This window comes from Ciconia boyciana, chromosome 1 (assembly GCF_034638445.1).
Source record: "Ciconia boyciana chromosome 1, ASM3463844v1, whole genome shotgun sequence".
NCBI lineage: Eukaryota > Metazoa > Chordata > Aves > Ciconiiformes > Ciconiidae > Ciconia > Ciconia boyciana.
Genome location: NC_132934.1, coordinates 178760254 through 178775406, shown reverse-complemented (window position 1 = coordinate 178775406; position 15153 = coordinate 178760254). Strand labels below are relative to the sequence as shown.

At 38.1% G+C, this 15153-nt stretch overlaps 1 protein-coding gene across 1 annotated transcript in view; it reads right to left on the bottom strand.

The window, feature by feature from the left end:
- PCDH9 (protocadherin 9) overlaps nt 1-15153 on the bottom strand; it is a 711092-nt gene that overhangs the window by 252276 nt on the left and 443663 nt on the right. Inside the window, exon 3 of the mRNA XM_072850104.1 lies at nt 11469-11544. Within this exon, the coding sequence (XP_072706205.1) occupies nt 11469-11544 (76 nt within the window). The remainder of the gene's footprint in view (nt 1-11468; nt 11545-15153) is intronic.

The following is a 15153-nucleotide window of genomic DNA, read 5'->3' as shown; positions in this document are numbered from 1 at the left end:
GGTATTTCTTAAGATGACAGACTTTTTCTACCAAAGGACCAGATTTCCTTCTTGGAAAGCAAAAGCTTATCAAGCTATTTGCTGTAAGGAAGGAACTCAATATCCTGTGACTGGATTCCATGAATGTACCATATGGACATTTTTAAAGAGTCAAAATGTAAAATCTTCACTTCAAGACATGCTATTTTTAAAAATGGCATGAGACTTATACTACTTACCAGACAATATTTGGTGGTTGTTTACAGGAAGGAAAACTGATTAGAGAACAAAAATGTTTTTATAGATCTTTCTTTAGAACCGTGCTTTAAAAGATAGGATGTTTTAACTTCAGTTATACCAAAAAAGAGGAAGAGGAAGGTATGCAAATTGGTATTTGTATTCAATTAATACTGTAAAAATGAGGCAGGAAATAAAAAATGCCTTTTTCCTTTGAAAAATGTTTGCACAGGTAGGTAAGAAAGGCTGTTAGATCTCCCAAAAGACAAGAGTATCCCCTTAGCAACAAGAACAGCTGGGATTCGTCTCACACAAAAGGTTGGATTTGTTGAAATCAACTAAATTTAGGTGTCTAAGCTTCCCCTATACACAGTGGCAATCTGGTCAATATAGTCTGGAAAACTATGCTTCTCACATTAAAGTAGACACATGTTTGGTAACTGAATGGGTATCTAGACTCAATTATGATATTGACTAGCTCTCTGCTGACTACAATGGGAGCTCAGACTGTCTAACTCACATCTGAATGAGTTACAGATACGTAGAGAGGTTGCATACATAATACCTGCACTCATACCAGTAGTCACCTAAATCTGCTAGCTTCTTTTTGAATGAATCTCAACCTAAATTTCACTTCTGCCTAACCATTAGCCTGCAATGCCGGTTTAGAAATATCCTGGGGTATCTAAGATATTTGCATGTGGATGTCAAACGTGAAAGAAGGGAATGCAGTTACGAGCTAGGTAACTTTGTGGTATTTCAAGTAGCACCAGATGCCTATGTATAACAAATTATTTGAGCCCTATACATCTACATTCTGGAGCTAAATTCCATCCCAAATATCTATATGTGAGTTTGGTGTTTGAGCTCCTATTACACTCAATAGAAATGTGGTAAATGAACTCTAGAGTGAAATTTAGCCAGCCTGTTTTAGGTACCTGCTTTAAGATGAAATGAAAGCTCTAGTGCTCAACAAATTAAAAAGTGAGCTTAGACACTTCTAAAATTTTAGATCTCTACATGTAAGCAGACAAATTCAGGAGTCTATAATAAGGAGCCAAGTTCCATCATTAACGTCTGGAACTAACCCACATACTTCTTGGCTACTTACTACAGCCTTCATCCATAACCTGTGGTGGGATATAGGCACTTCTCTATGAAATTTACTTGACCAATTTCAGATATCTACCTTAGGAGCTAAAGCACTTTCCATAGATAGCTTCTTCCACGGCACACACGAAGTACAGGGCTAGACAGACCATTGGTCTTATTCCTTTATTATGTTCTTATGAAGCCTACCATGGTCTCTGTCTTTCTATGTAAAGAGTGTTTAGGCAAACTAGTGTAGATTTTGAGTCTCAATACAGATGCCTTATAATTGCTTCTGGTGTAATTTGAGATATCTTTTCATTACCCTGCCTGATTTCCCACAGAAAATAGCTGCTGTGGCATATATGCCAGATGTGGACGTGTTGCATACCCTATGGCATCACAAAGAGCACTACATTGTTATGTTTAGGCAACTGGATTAGAAACCAGTAGCTTGGATTGTACGTAGTTATGTTTATTTTGCTTTACATACTGTGTATAGTACTACACAAGATATCCTACCATAAATTTACAAGTTATAATTAATTTGCCTTAGAGAATACAGATTTTTCTTTCCTTCTTTCTTCACATCTGTATTGCACAGTCTATACAAAACAAATTTAATTAATTCATAGGATTGAAAAATCACAGAATGATTGAGGGTGGAAAGAACTTCTGGAGATTGCTTAGTACAACCTCCCTGCTCAAATCAGGGTCGACTAGAGCCATGTCCAGTTCAATTTTCAAAATGTCCAAGCGTGGAGACTCCACAATCTTTCTGGGAAACCTGGTTCTATCACCCTGACAGTAAGAAAGTGTGGGTGCTTTCTTTTCCTTATGTTTAAAAAGAATTTCTTTGTATTTCAGTTTGTGCCCATTGCCCCTTTTTCTTTCATTTGGTATACCACTGAGAAGAGTCTTGCTGTATCTCTACTCTCCTTCCCCCCACCCCATCAGGTATTTGCACACATTAATAAGATCCCTAAGCCTTCTCTTCTCCAGGATGAACAATCCCAGTTCTCTCAGCATGTCCTCATATGACAGGTGCTCAAATACCTTAATCATCTTTGTGGTCCTTTGCTGTACTTGCTCTGTATTTCCATTTCCCTTTTGTGCTGGGGAGCCCAGCACTGAACCCGGCACTTCAAATGTGTCTCACCAGTGCTGAGCAGAGGGGAAGGATCATCTCCATCAACCTGCTGGCAACACTCTTCCTAATGCAGTCCAGGAGGTTGTTTTCTTTTCTTCAAGGGTGCATTTCTGGCTCTTGGTCAGTTTGTTGTCCACCAAGACCCCCAGTTCTTTTACTGCAGAGCTGCTTTCTGGTTGGTCAGGCCCAAGTCTGTGCTGGTGCAATGGGGTTATTCCTCCTGCATGGGGTTATTCCTCCTGCATGGAGTTATTCCTCTCATTGGAGCCATCAGCAATTCTAATTCCACTTACAATTTGCAACCACTTGAATGCTGAAATTAACAATTCCATGCTAAACTCGACACCTTTATTCTCACAACTATAATCTTTCTTTTAAACAAGTAAGTGCTTGCCATTGTGAATAGGAGTTGCACTGCTAAGACTCCATTAGAAACAGAATGTGAAACATCAGAAAATGAGTCTTAGTATCAATGTAACAAAGAGTCATAGCTGGCAGTAATAACTTTCATTGAATTTCAGAAAAAGCAACCTAAAAAATCTCAAACAAATATTGCTGCCATAATCATACTATCACACTTCTAAAAGGTGCATCGTCTCAAATACAGTTATCTGATAGAGCACCTAGAATGCTAATAAAGCCCTTCTAATATATTTAACCATTATTAAAGATACATGTATTCAGTTGTGCTTTTTACTTTTACTTCCGATGGAAAGTCTCTAAAGAATAGAAAAATCTATTGCTGTTCTACTGCTAAAAAGGACTGTTAAATAGCATGCTCATGAGGCATGGAAAAGTACCCACTCAGGTCAAAACAATGAATGTTAAAGACAGAAACTGATTTTTAAAAAGTCTGTGTTTTAGAAGAGTTATGTTTTGCTTTTCTTATTGTGAATATTTAACTTGAAACTGTTGACTACGTCGTTTATCTGTAAAAGTGTTAGAAAGGACTGAATGATTCACTGTTCTTTTCTGTTCTGGCCAGATATGGTACCAATATGCAAAAAAAAAAAAGAAAAAAGAAAAGTGCTCAAGAACAAAATATTGCAACATTCAAAATACTACAAAGAACTAACCAATTTATTACAGATCCAAGATGACTTGAGCATCATGTCTAAACTATGGAGACCGAACATCCAGTTTATCAAATAAAAGGTGAAAAGTTGATTCAGTTGAAGTCAGTAAACATTGGAATACTGTTTCCTCTGTCACTGAAGACCATTAGATTAAAGAATCATTCTGAAACATATGCTGTAGATACAAGCAGAAGATATGCACTTTTTTATAAGTTATTGGCTAAGATTTCTGACCTGTATTATGCAGGAGGCTGTACTAGTCAAAGCAGTCCCTTGGGCCTCAAATATCTACACACTTCTGGAAGTCAAAGGTTTCCTGTTGACAAAGGGCAGTACAGTCTCACAGACAAGAGCTAGACACTGAAGGTAAATGCTTTCAGACTGGGAATACAGTACCTACTTTAACACTCTGGTGGGTTAACCTTGGCTGGCTGCCAGGTGCCCACCAAGCTGCTCTCTTGCTCCCCCTCTTCAGCAAGACAGGGGAAGAAAATAAGATTAAAAAGCTCATGGATTGAAACAAGGACAGGGAGATCACTCACCAGTTACTGTCACCGGCAGGACTGACTTAACTTGGAGAAGATTAATTTAATTTATTGGCAATTAAAAATAGAGTAGCATTGTGAGAAACAAAAAAACCCCTAAAACTAAAAACACTTTCCCCCCACCCCTTCCTTCTTCCCAGGCTAAATTTCACTCCTTCATTCCCTAGTCTTCTGAATCCTCCTTCCCCCTGCTCCCTGCCAGGTGGTGCAGTGGGACAGGGAATGGGAGTTGCAGTCAGTTGATAACACTTTGTCTCTGCCACTCCTTCCTCATCACACTGTTCCCCTGCTCCAACATGGGGTCCTTTCCAAGGGATACAGTCCTTTACTAACTGTTCCAGCATGGGTCCTTTGCGTGGGTTGCAGGCCTTCAGGAACAGACTGCTCCAGCGTGGGTCCCCCATGGGCTTCAGCTCCTGCCAGGAGCCTGTTCCTGTGTGGGCTCTTCACCGGCTGCAGCTTTCTTCAGGGCATATCTACCTGCTCTGGTGTGGGGTCCTCCATGGGCTGCAGGGGAAACCATGGTCTTCTCCATGGGCTGCAGGGGAATCTCTGCTCTGGTGCCTGGAGCACCCTCTCCCCCTCCTTTTTCACTGACCTTGGTGTCTGCAGGGTTGTTTCTCACATTTTTCATACTCCTCTCTCCTGGCTGCTGTGCAGCTTTGGGCAGCAGTGGGTCTGTTTTGGAGTCAGTGGGAACTGGCTCTGTCTAACATGGGGGGCAGCTGCTGGTCTTTTCTCATTCAAGCACCCCCTGCAGCCCCCCCCCCGCCCCAACCTTGCCATGTAAACCCAATACAAACACCAAGGGAAATAAATGACTGGACTATTTTGAAATACAGGCTTGATTTAAGAAATCTTGTGTGAAAGTCTATGCACTGTGCTATGACAGAGGTTTAACTAGGTAACAATAATGCTTTAAAACTTAAAAAATCTATGAATCTCTGCAGTAGATTTGGGCTTATTGTGATAAGAAGAAAAGCCTTGTGAGAAGATAACTCTTACCGATAGGAGAAAATAACTCTTAGCAATTCCTTAAATCAGTCTTTTGTTTTAGCCTGCACCACTGGCAAAAGCATATGTGGTTTTAAACTGCCCTAGGTATCAGGCACCAGCTTTCACCTAACGTGCAACCTTCCCCTTCCTTTAATCCTCTAACCTTTCTAAATGTTGCTTACAAGTCTGAATAGTCCCCATGCCCCATCTAGCCTTTTCAGCTCACTGCTGAGGACCTGCAATTTCTCATCTTGGATGGCAGCAGCAGCTAGAAAGTTCAGACACATTAGGTGTTCATCTTACAGAAGCAATGGGACAAGTTCCCCTCTCACTGCCCATTCAATGGTATGCCATCCTGATTCACACTCCAATTAGCTTTGGTGTATGGGGGAAAAGAAAGTAGAACAGGAACAGATGTAGCGCAGTGGCTTTTCTAAACCAAGATAGTTTTTAAATCCTCACTGTAATGAGGCAGCAAAGAGATGTAAAGAGAAAGCAATACCTCTTATGCCTCTCAGATTTTATTTATCTTTTTAAAGAAATAAGTGTATGGGCTAAGATTGAATTCAGACTTCAGACTATTTTATAGCTCTTCAGTAGGCTAATTCACCAACTTGACTCCAGTTTTTCTTACTCCTACTTGCCTGTAGCTAAATGTGACAGTGTTAGATTCTGTGTGAGGTATGAACTTGTGTTTAATGAAATGGAGGAAATGACTCAAAGGCAAATGTTCCTATTTTAGTTCACATAGAGTATCATATTATGAAAACACAAGAATAACTGTGGACAGTGATTTATCTAGAGCTAAATATTAACAGAGTAACATTTCTTCCTATACCTTAGGATGTTCAGCTATGGACTCCAATATTGCCAAGTATGACAAGACACTTTTGAGGCAGCAAAAGGAAAGGCAGGATTAAGCAGAGCATATGCCCTCAAGGTTAAACCATCATCACCCACTGGGTGTAATGACAGTGACACTGTAAAACCAAAGCTCTTTGCATGAAAGGCTTAGCTTCTCCACATGGGATCCTATCTTATGACCAAGTGTAATACAAGACAGTCTTGCCATTACTCTGAACTTTAACCATAATTAAACCACTGCCACAGAGATACTCATACTTATTACTGGAATTATAGTATGATTTAATACGCCTGACATTACTTGACTAAACCACCATAGTATTAGGTTTATTAAAATGTGGGAACTCGGGTATTGATCAGCCACATTTATCCATAAAATTTTTAATGTACTGGAAATAAAAAAGCTATCCACAAACAGTATTATGAGTAGACAGCATTATAACATTACTTGCAAGAATATGGAATTGCTTTGGAATTTGTAATTAATAACTTAGGACATAATAGAATATTCTACTTAATTTGAATTAGTAAAAAGGATGACCTTCAAAGCAGTGTTTTTGTTACAATTTTTTCTACAGCTCTGTGTTTTTATAAAGCTATTACTTTGTGTTATGTAACATCTGTTGATACTACTTATTAATGAGGTGTAAAAATTAGGCAAGCATTTGCTTAGCTCCATAAACATGTATCAGAAGACATAAATATTATATTTCTGTCTGGTTTTAAACCATTGGAATTATTGCATAGATTCATCCACAGTGTATAGTAGGCTTTCTCCCCTGAGCAGTTCTAACACTCCACTAAATATATGCTATTCCTCTTTATCTCTTTGAAGAAAAATGAATCACATCCACAGCTTGCAGCTATCAAAATGTGATTTATCAAGCATTTTCATGAAAGTGCATTTTCCCCCTTCTTTACACTAGGAGGCACATTTTTCCTTCACACAGTTCTGTCACACAGCTCTGCCACATGAAACCCTTAGATACGTTAACAATTCCAATCTAAATTTAAGTCCCTGACAACCTTTACTAAACCATAGCGAAAAAAGAATTCTTCACTAATAAGCTGTTGGGGGTTTTTTTTATGCCAATGAAAACCATACTTATAGTAATGAAAAATAACATTCTGCACCTGACTGCTGGCAAACAAAAACACAGTTTTCTTTTGAGTGATTACTGAAGAAATAATTCACATTAAAATATATCAGAAAGCCGTACACTTTTAATGTAACTGATGATGCAGAATATGTTTGTGTTAAAAGTGCACTTCGTGATACACAAATTTAAAACCATTAAAAAGCAAGATTTTTGATAGTAAGAGAGGCTATAAAGTTATACCAGTAAACATAATTTTACAGTGACTTTTTTTTTTAGATCCTAGAGAAACTTTATGTTTTCTAAATTCTTACCTGATATACTAAAAGGTAAAGAACTTTAATCAGCTGATTGATCTTTGGAATATCTTCTTTTAGTTTTTACAGGAAGTGTAATATACACACTCTCCAAATGCAAAAGGTAGTGTTCATTTGGAGAATATGAGAGGTCAGCATTCCACACACCAAAGCACAGTTCAGATTATTCAAAACCATTAATTTTCAAGAAATTATAGAATCACCTTCTTGGCATGTGCCTTGTTTTGTTTTGTTGGATTTTTTTACAAACTCTCAACACTATAATATTTACAATCTTTCTCTTTTGTTTGTCATCATGGTGACAAACAATGTAGCCAGGTAATGTCATGCTGCTTTCCGTTCCTCTTGGCCCATGCTTCTGGCAAAATCATGGTCAGCAAGGCAAGGCTAAGGTTGTTAATTACTGCATTTAAATGCAATAAAATGTTATAACATACTTAGGGCTTGCCTTACAAATCAATATTGTATGCAAAATTAAGTCGTCATAACCATGACTCTTGAATAATGAGACTTCCTGTAGTAAATTTGAATTACTTGTTGTTATTATCATTTAATAATGCATAACAAAACCACAGTGCTGGTGTCACTCTGTAGCATTATGTTGTTTTTAAACACGGTGAATTGTTGCTCAGTGATGGAAGAATTCTTACAAAGCGTAGCAGGGTGCAAATGAGACAAAGGTGAAATATAAGGAAATTGCAACTGGCGGGTTAACATCATAGTCCTCTGACAATCAATTAATACTGATCAATTAACAATGGTGAAATGGAAAAGGTATCTTCGAGAAATGAATGAAACTCTCAAGTTAAAATAAAAGACTCTATACAAAGAAGAGAGGTTTGAGTGATACAAACTAAACTTGAACTATACACATCACTTTTAAAGTTCATATAAATGTTATTTTTTACTTCATATTTCTATCTTGTTGCCCTTCCCTCATAACAACAGTGACAGTGTGTGGCTGACAATGCTAGTGTTTGGCGTCTCTCTTCATTTCAGTTTCCCCCAGTGAAAGAGATTGCTGTTTTAAGATTAGCTAGATGAATGTACTCTCACTGTGTATGTTTCTTTCATTAAATCATGTAATTGTAGCTCTTGTGTCTCTGTAGAAGCTAATAATTGCAATAAAATGTGGCAATAAGGTTTCTCATACCTTTGTGTAATAAGTTATCAAGACTTTTAGCTCTTTTTTTTTCCTATTTCAGATTTTGAAGACCTGGGCCTTGGTCACTCTTCAAGTATAATTAAAATAGATACATGCTAATATTGAGAAACAATGACTGCATTTTTATTCACACAGCTTCACAGTGTACAATAATAAACCACACAATTCATTGAGCATTAAAGTCATTAACCAAAATTGCTCTCACCAGGAGGCAAGGACTTTACTATCAAGATTAACATCATATTCCCCATGAGCTGAAGCAAACCTTTACTTAGAATGAACTTTCATAAATATACAGTGGGATAAATCTGTATTTTTTGTGCAGATTTTATTCTTGGAGATTGTTAGAAAATATTCCCATAAGCACTGATTTCTCTTCAGTTGAAATATTTAAAATAAAAATAAAATATTGTTCTGCAACATTTATCATCCAAAACTGGCAGCGGTACATGTACATGCTAATACTACTACTCTCCACTAAGACTTTTTCCTTATTTTATAGCTGTATCTTTTACCACAGCATGCCCCAAGTATTTTCATAAACAGCAATCCCTTAAACAGCCACTGAAATGAAACTACTTCTGCTGTTAAATACAACAACTATTTAACATTTCACTGCAATAGAACTAGAAATTCAGTTTAGAAGTGTCAAAGAATACAATGTTGAAATTATACTACGTCAGTTATTTTAACCATGAACATATGTAAATACCCACAAAGTAATTTTGTTCAATCACCAGATAGCATTTTTCTTTTCTGAAAATTGCCACAGTATCTTCAATAACCATAAACTGCTTTAAACTCCATTTCACATCTCATCCAAAAACTTGTGCCTCCAGTAGCAAAATAACTTTTGACACAATGCCTAGGCAATAACTTGATACTGAATACGATATAAAAGTCAAATCCACCTAATGGGCAGCATCACTCCCTTCCTGCCTTGGGTTTTCCTAGGATGATTTCTGTCACAGTAATGACCGTATCATTCATTTCTTAGTTTGTGAGATTTGATGAGATATGGAATGCACTATTTCAATGTCTGTCCTAATTCAGTGTGATAAAAGGTGAAAAACCTATACTTCAATACTTCATTAATCATCAGTGCAGCCTGATGGTTAGATTTTCATAAATTTGCCATGAATTTAGCATCCCCAAGGCTAAACGGGTGTAACCACAGACATATTAAAACTTTTCATATAGTTTTAAGAATACTTATTCACTCTGAGTAATCTTCTATTAGTGTCTGTATTAGGCATGAATATCATCATGATTAATATACCAGGTTTGCACAATGTGCCTGACACAAAATTTCTAAAAACACATTTTTAATAACTTGGTATAAAGTTTACTAAGCACATTTTTCCTAACTCTCCTGGAGGATTTTTATGTCACATTTTGAAGAGATGTGCAATTTGGAGTCAGTGAAGCCAATGTGACAGTGCCAACATGCAATGTTGCCTTAAAACTCTTCTCTGATCTCGTTAAATCTTTCACATCTCATACATGGTCAGAGAATTAACAGCATAATTCCACTTAAGCTCCTTGCTTACTTAAGCAGACATACATTCTTGCTCCAGAGCCAATCCATTCATAGTTGCTATTCTTTTATAGCTCTTTGTATTTCGACAGATTTAGGGTTTAAGATCATAGTTCAAACAACATTTCTGTTTTGGTAAAGAAAATAATATGCAGGTGTCATATCAAGCAAAAAAAAAAAAGGAGAAGGGGAAAAGGGAAAAGGAACCATAATACAACTCTGAGAGAGTAAAGCATTTCAAATTGTTTCTTCATAAAGTCTCACCCAGCACACCCTCTCTGTCCTCCCATAAAAAGTAGGAGAAAAATGTTTCTAAGGTCAATATTCCACAGTTTGCATTCTCATCTACCATGATTTAAATGTCATAATTCAGATCCATCTCTGCCCAAATGAGAACATGGACCTTAATATTGTGCATCAGATACCAGGGCCACCTTCCCTCCTGGTTTGTACAGGCCTAGTGACAATTTAATCATCTGTACAAAAGGGAGAAATGCCAGAGGGAGAAACTAATTCTTATTTCTATACTCCTGGGATGCAAGAGAACTCAAGTTCAATTACCTTCCAAGAGCACAGATAAGACTTTTAACCTTTGTCTCCACATTCTAGACAGAAAACAAGAGGCTTAAGGGCAGTGTTACTGCTCCTTCCCAGTTTTCAGTATGTCCAAGTCTCTAATTCTAATGCCAAAATACTAGTCACAGTATTGGTTAAGACCTCGCTTCATTTTTTAGTACTGACTGTCACAAATACTGCAATAATGTAAATCTATTATAGAGAAGGAAAGAAGAAGAAAGGAAGAAATTTCCAAACCAGACAAACTGCACATACTTAATATTTGTATAAAAATGAATATCCGACAGTTCCAAAAAGCAGAACATTATGCCATTCCAGCCTATCAAAGAAACCCCGTGGTTCTTGCTGTTAGAAGGGGAAATTGTAGGTGTGTTTGTTATAGAAATTTGGATTCTTTATATTTTTTAGTGCTTCACTGATTTACTGTTTTCTAGGTTACTCTAACAGATAGCGCAATCTCCATGTCCTTGCTCTTTAAATGTGTATTTAAAATGGTTTTCCTAAAACAAAGTCCAATGCTAAACAGCAACAGCACTGCAAACATCAAGAAAAACCTGCTACCTTGTAGGACTTCCTTCTTCCCAGCTGTTCTCACTTACTGTGCAATTTCTCTGGAGCTGTTTTTTCTCACTGGATATATTTTTGTTTTTACAGTCAAATTACATGGGGCACTTCAGGCAAACTACATTATTTCCTACCAGACGTTATGAGCTATCATGACCAAATATTCACGCACGTACTTAAAAACTTCTCTACCATTGCAGAGCTCAAAGGGATGAAAAAGAAAGTAACTGAGTTACCAAAGCAACTCAGGTAAGCAGAGCACTGACAGTGACTCACCCGAGTTGGGGTCGGAGTTGCCATCAGCTTCAGTCCTCTTGTCCGGTGAAGCCTGGTCGTAGAATTCGTCCTGCGGCTGAACCAGAGGGAGAGGGTGTGAGATCAGGGTTCCACCACCCACTGGCTCGTGGTCTCCCAGACCACTGTCACTGCAGCTTTCCTGGGAGCCATCGGGGAGGTGAAATGTAACACGGCGCTGGGACTACAAAGAAGAGCACAGGACATGCTGATTAGTGCTCTTCTTTTCTACTGACTCTTTTTTTTTTTTTTTTTTTTTAACTTTTGACATACAAATAGATTCCTGGCAATGCTTATGAGGCAATTGTTATTATTGTGTTTGCCTGGTTTTTTTTGGTTCTTGCTTGCTTTTAGAGCAACCCAGGGAAGATGGCAGGCAGGAGAGCCAAATTTCAAAGGTCTGCACATGCTCATCTGTGAAGTAAGCTTCTCATAAGAAAGTGATCAGTAGACAGTTAGTTATATTTCTCATAATTTTGAAAGCATGATCTATAAAAACTCTCTCTGAGAAGCCGAAACCATTGCAAACTATGTTATGAAAAGCAAATGACATATATTTTTGTGGTTAAAACCTGTATTATTACTGTTCATACAGGAAAAAAAAAAGTCCATCAAGTTAAACAAACCACTAAAAATGGTTGTCATCTTCCAGAAATAGAAGGATATATAAATACATAACTATAAGAATATTTAACTGATATCAATTATCTAACTAATATGGAAATTTAGGCTTGATAATATATCTGTGAAATCACAGTGGTCAGAAAAGAATCACAGAATGTAATGATGGAATAAGCAATTTTCATTCTGGTAAGAGAAACAAAAATAAACAGCACATACTTTGTTCAAAACAACACAGTGAATGACAGCCAGAATTACAAATTTTCCTGAACTTGTTAAAAAAACCTCCACAGTCATCTCAAAAGAGAAAAAAATCAACCTGCAGTGTACACTTGGTTTAGTTAACCATCACTGATTTTGAACCTCTCTCATCTGGAGAAATAACCCAACTTTGTGAATTGTGGCCACAGAATGATACAGTGATTCCCCATGAGCTCCAGAGCCGATAGCACTGCTGCAAATTGTTTAGCAACCGTGACTGTGGGATTCATGAAAAGAATATTACAGGTCTTCATGGATCAAAATACTGCATCTTTGAAGCATCGGAAACAACTAGTTCAAGAGCATCTCAAGAGAGTGGTTAAATTAAGTTAAGCACATCTTCCTACAAAAATGAGTTTCAACAGCAGGGAGCCTGAGTGATCTGGTTAGCTAGATTGGTTTAGAATAAAGAAGAGATTCACAAAGTTTGCCTTAAGCTTAATAACTGTTTAGTTTGGTGGTTACTTTCTTACTAATATTAGCCATCTGAAAGTTACGGGCTATATCTAAGTTAATCATTCAAGATTTCTACAGACTCAATAGAGAAAAGAACATCAGGAAGATACTACAACAGGTATCTTCCACTAGTTACCAGTTTTTAAGTAGTTAAAATCAGGTGTCCTGTATCCATCCCAAATCCAAGTTTTCCTGAAGTTAATGGAAAAAGCATCAGGCCCTGACTCTCCTTTTTTTGCCCTGATTCTCATTTTTTACACTTTTTTTTTTTAAATGAGGAAAACCTCAAGTTAATAGTACTAACTGTATGTTTGCTTATTAAAAACTATTTGCTAATGATAATTGCTACCATTTTACATGATGATCAATATCCTCTACCAGGTTTCTTTTTATTCATCTCCCTTGGGTGGACATAGATAGTTGATTAAGTCAATTTTGGATTACTGTGTAATTCAGTACAGAAATAAATGTAATACTGTTTGCTCTTGGCTGTGATTTTATAATTAGCATTTTGCTTTTAAGTTCCTTTGCTAGCTTTAGGATTAGAACCCAGCTGTAGCAAAACCAAATAGATCCTCTGAGTCATTGGGTTGTATTCGTTTACATCAACAGAGAATCTAACTCTATATACTGTCACTAAGCAAACTTTTACCTCACACTTTGTTACTTTTTCTTACAGCTTTTTCATTCTGGGATTGCCATGCTGAAAATTTTTTTTTTTTAATTGCTAGCAGGCTCTTTCCCTTCAATATGAACAAAATAGAATAATAACTAACTACACAGCTTAAAATCAGAAAAGAGAACTTTCTGCATTTATTTTCAGTAACCCAAATTTAGAGATCTGTTTTTCCAAAGTAAGAATTTATGTCACTAGTAAAATCAGTAAGAAGCACAGGAAAAGGAGGCTATTTTCATTTTTTTTAAACTAAAAGACTCTATGAGAAAATATGAATGACTGAGAAAATAAATCCTTAAATTAAGGGAGGAGATGAAAATTTCAATTTAAATTCTCCAAAATAATTAAACCCCTGTAATTAATTAACCACCCAAATAAACAGAAAGATACGTAATTACAAAAATGTCCAGTTTCATGAGTTATATAGTAAAAATACTGATCTTGGGTAACAAAACCTCCTCATACTAGAATCTAAAATAAACCTCATACTAAACCTCATCTAAACCTCATACTAAAATCTGCTCTGACTCTATAGTGACAGGTGACCAGTCAGCCAGTAAAATGACACAGGCCTAACGCTAATACTGGCAACTTCTTAGCTGATAGTGCTATAAATATTTAAATTCATACTTTAAATGATAAGAAAAAAGTATGTCGGCTTCGCTTTCTGAGCCTCTCACTGAGGACCCCACAAATCATAAAGGATTATAAAAAAATCTAAAGGTCACATAAACAGTGATCCAGTTCCAGAGATGATGAACGGACAGCATGAAGTCTGCCAAGAAACTTTAGACTAAGCCGTGCCATCAGAACTACGAGGGGAAAAAGCCTTCTACAAAGAGAGACTCAAAGCAAACGTTTAAGATTAGGCATATCATATTAATTGCCACAGAAGACTGTCACTTAATCTACTGGGACCTTATGAGGGTGTTAAGTGATGTGATATGTGGCCTCCTCCTCCAGCTGCCCTGGTCCAGGACCCTCCTGCCCGGCAGCTGGAGCCCAGCCCAATGCCTGGGGACCTGGGGTCTCTGCCCAGGCTGAGGGATGCATCTGCCACTTTCTCCTGTGCACTAGCAAAGCTGCTGCAGTACTGAGACTGAGCGTGCATCCCAGACACACACACACTCTGACACACACAGAAAGGACACTGACATGACCATGGCTGTGGCTACACAGACGGCCACAGACAAGGCGCTGCCTGCAGCAGCACCCACATTCAGGACCCACACCAGACACAGGCACAGGCAGCCACGTCCCCTCCTTCTCTTGGGCTGGCAGAGGCAGGTCACTGGTGCAGCACACACACCACACTCTCCAGGTTCACAAGCACATGCACATTCGCAGGTCCCCTGAATACTGGCATGGCCCCTTTTGCCCTCCTGGCACTCCTGCCCAGATCCCAGCCCCCCTTACCCGCCCCATGGGTCCCTGACTCGCCAGCTGGTCCAGCTGGGTGCTCCCTGCAAACACGCAGCACTCATCCTATGGGCACACCACACTCGCGGGTCCCCCAGAATACCAGCATGGACCCTCCACCTGCCTGACACCCCTGCCTGGACCCAGGGCCTCCTACTCCCTGCCTGGTCCAGCTTGGAGTTTGCCAGGGAACCCACACACACACCCCACACACACCCGGTTTGGGGAAGGTAC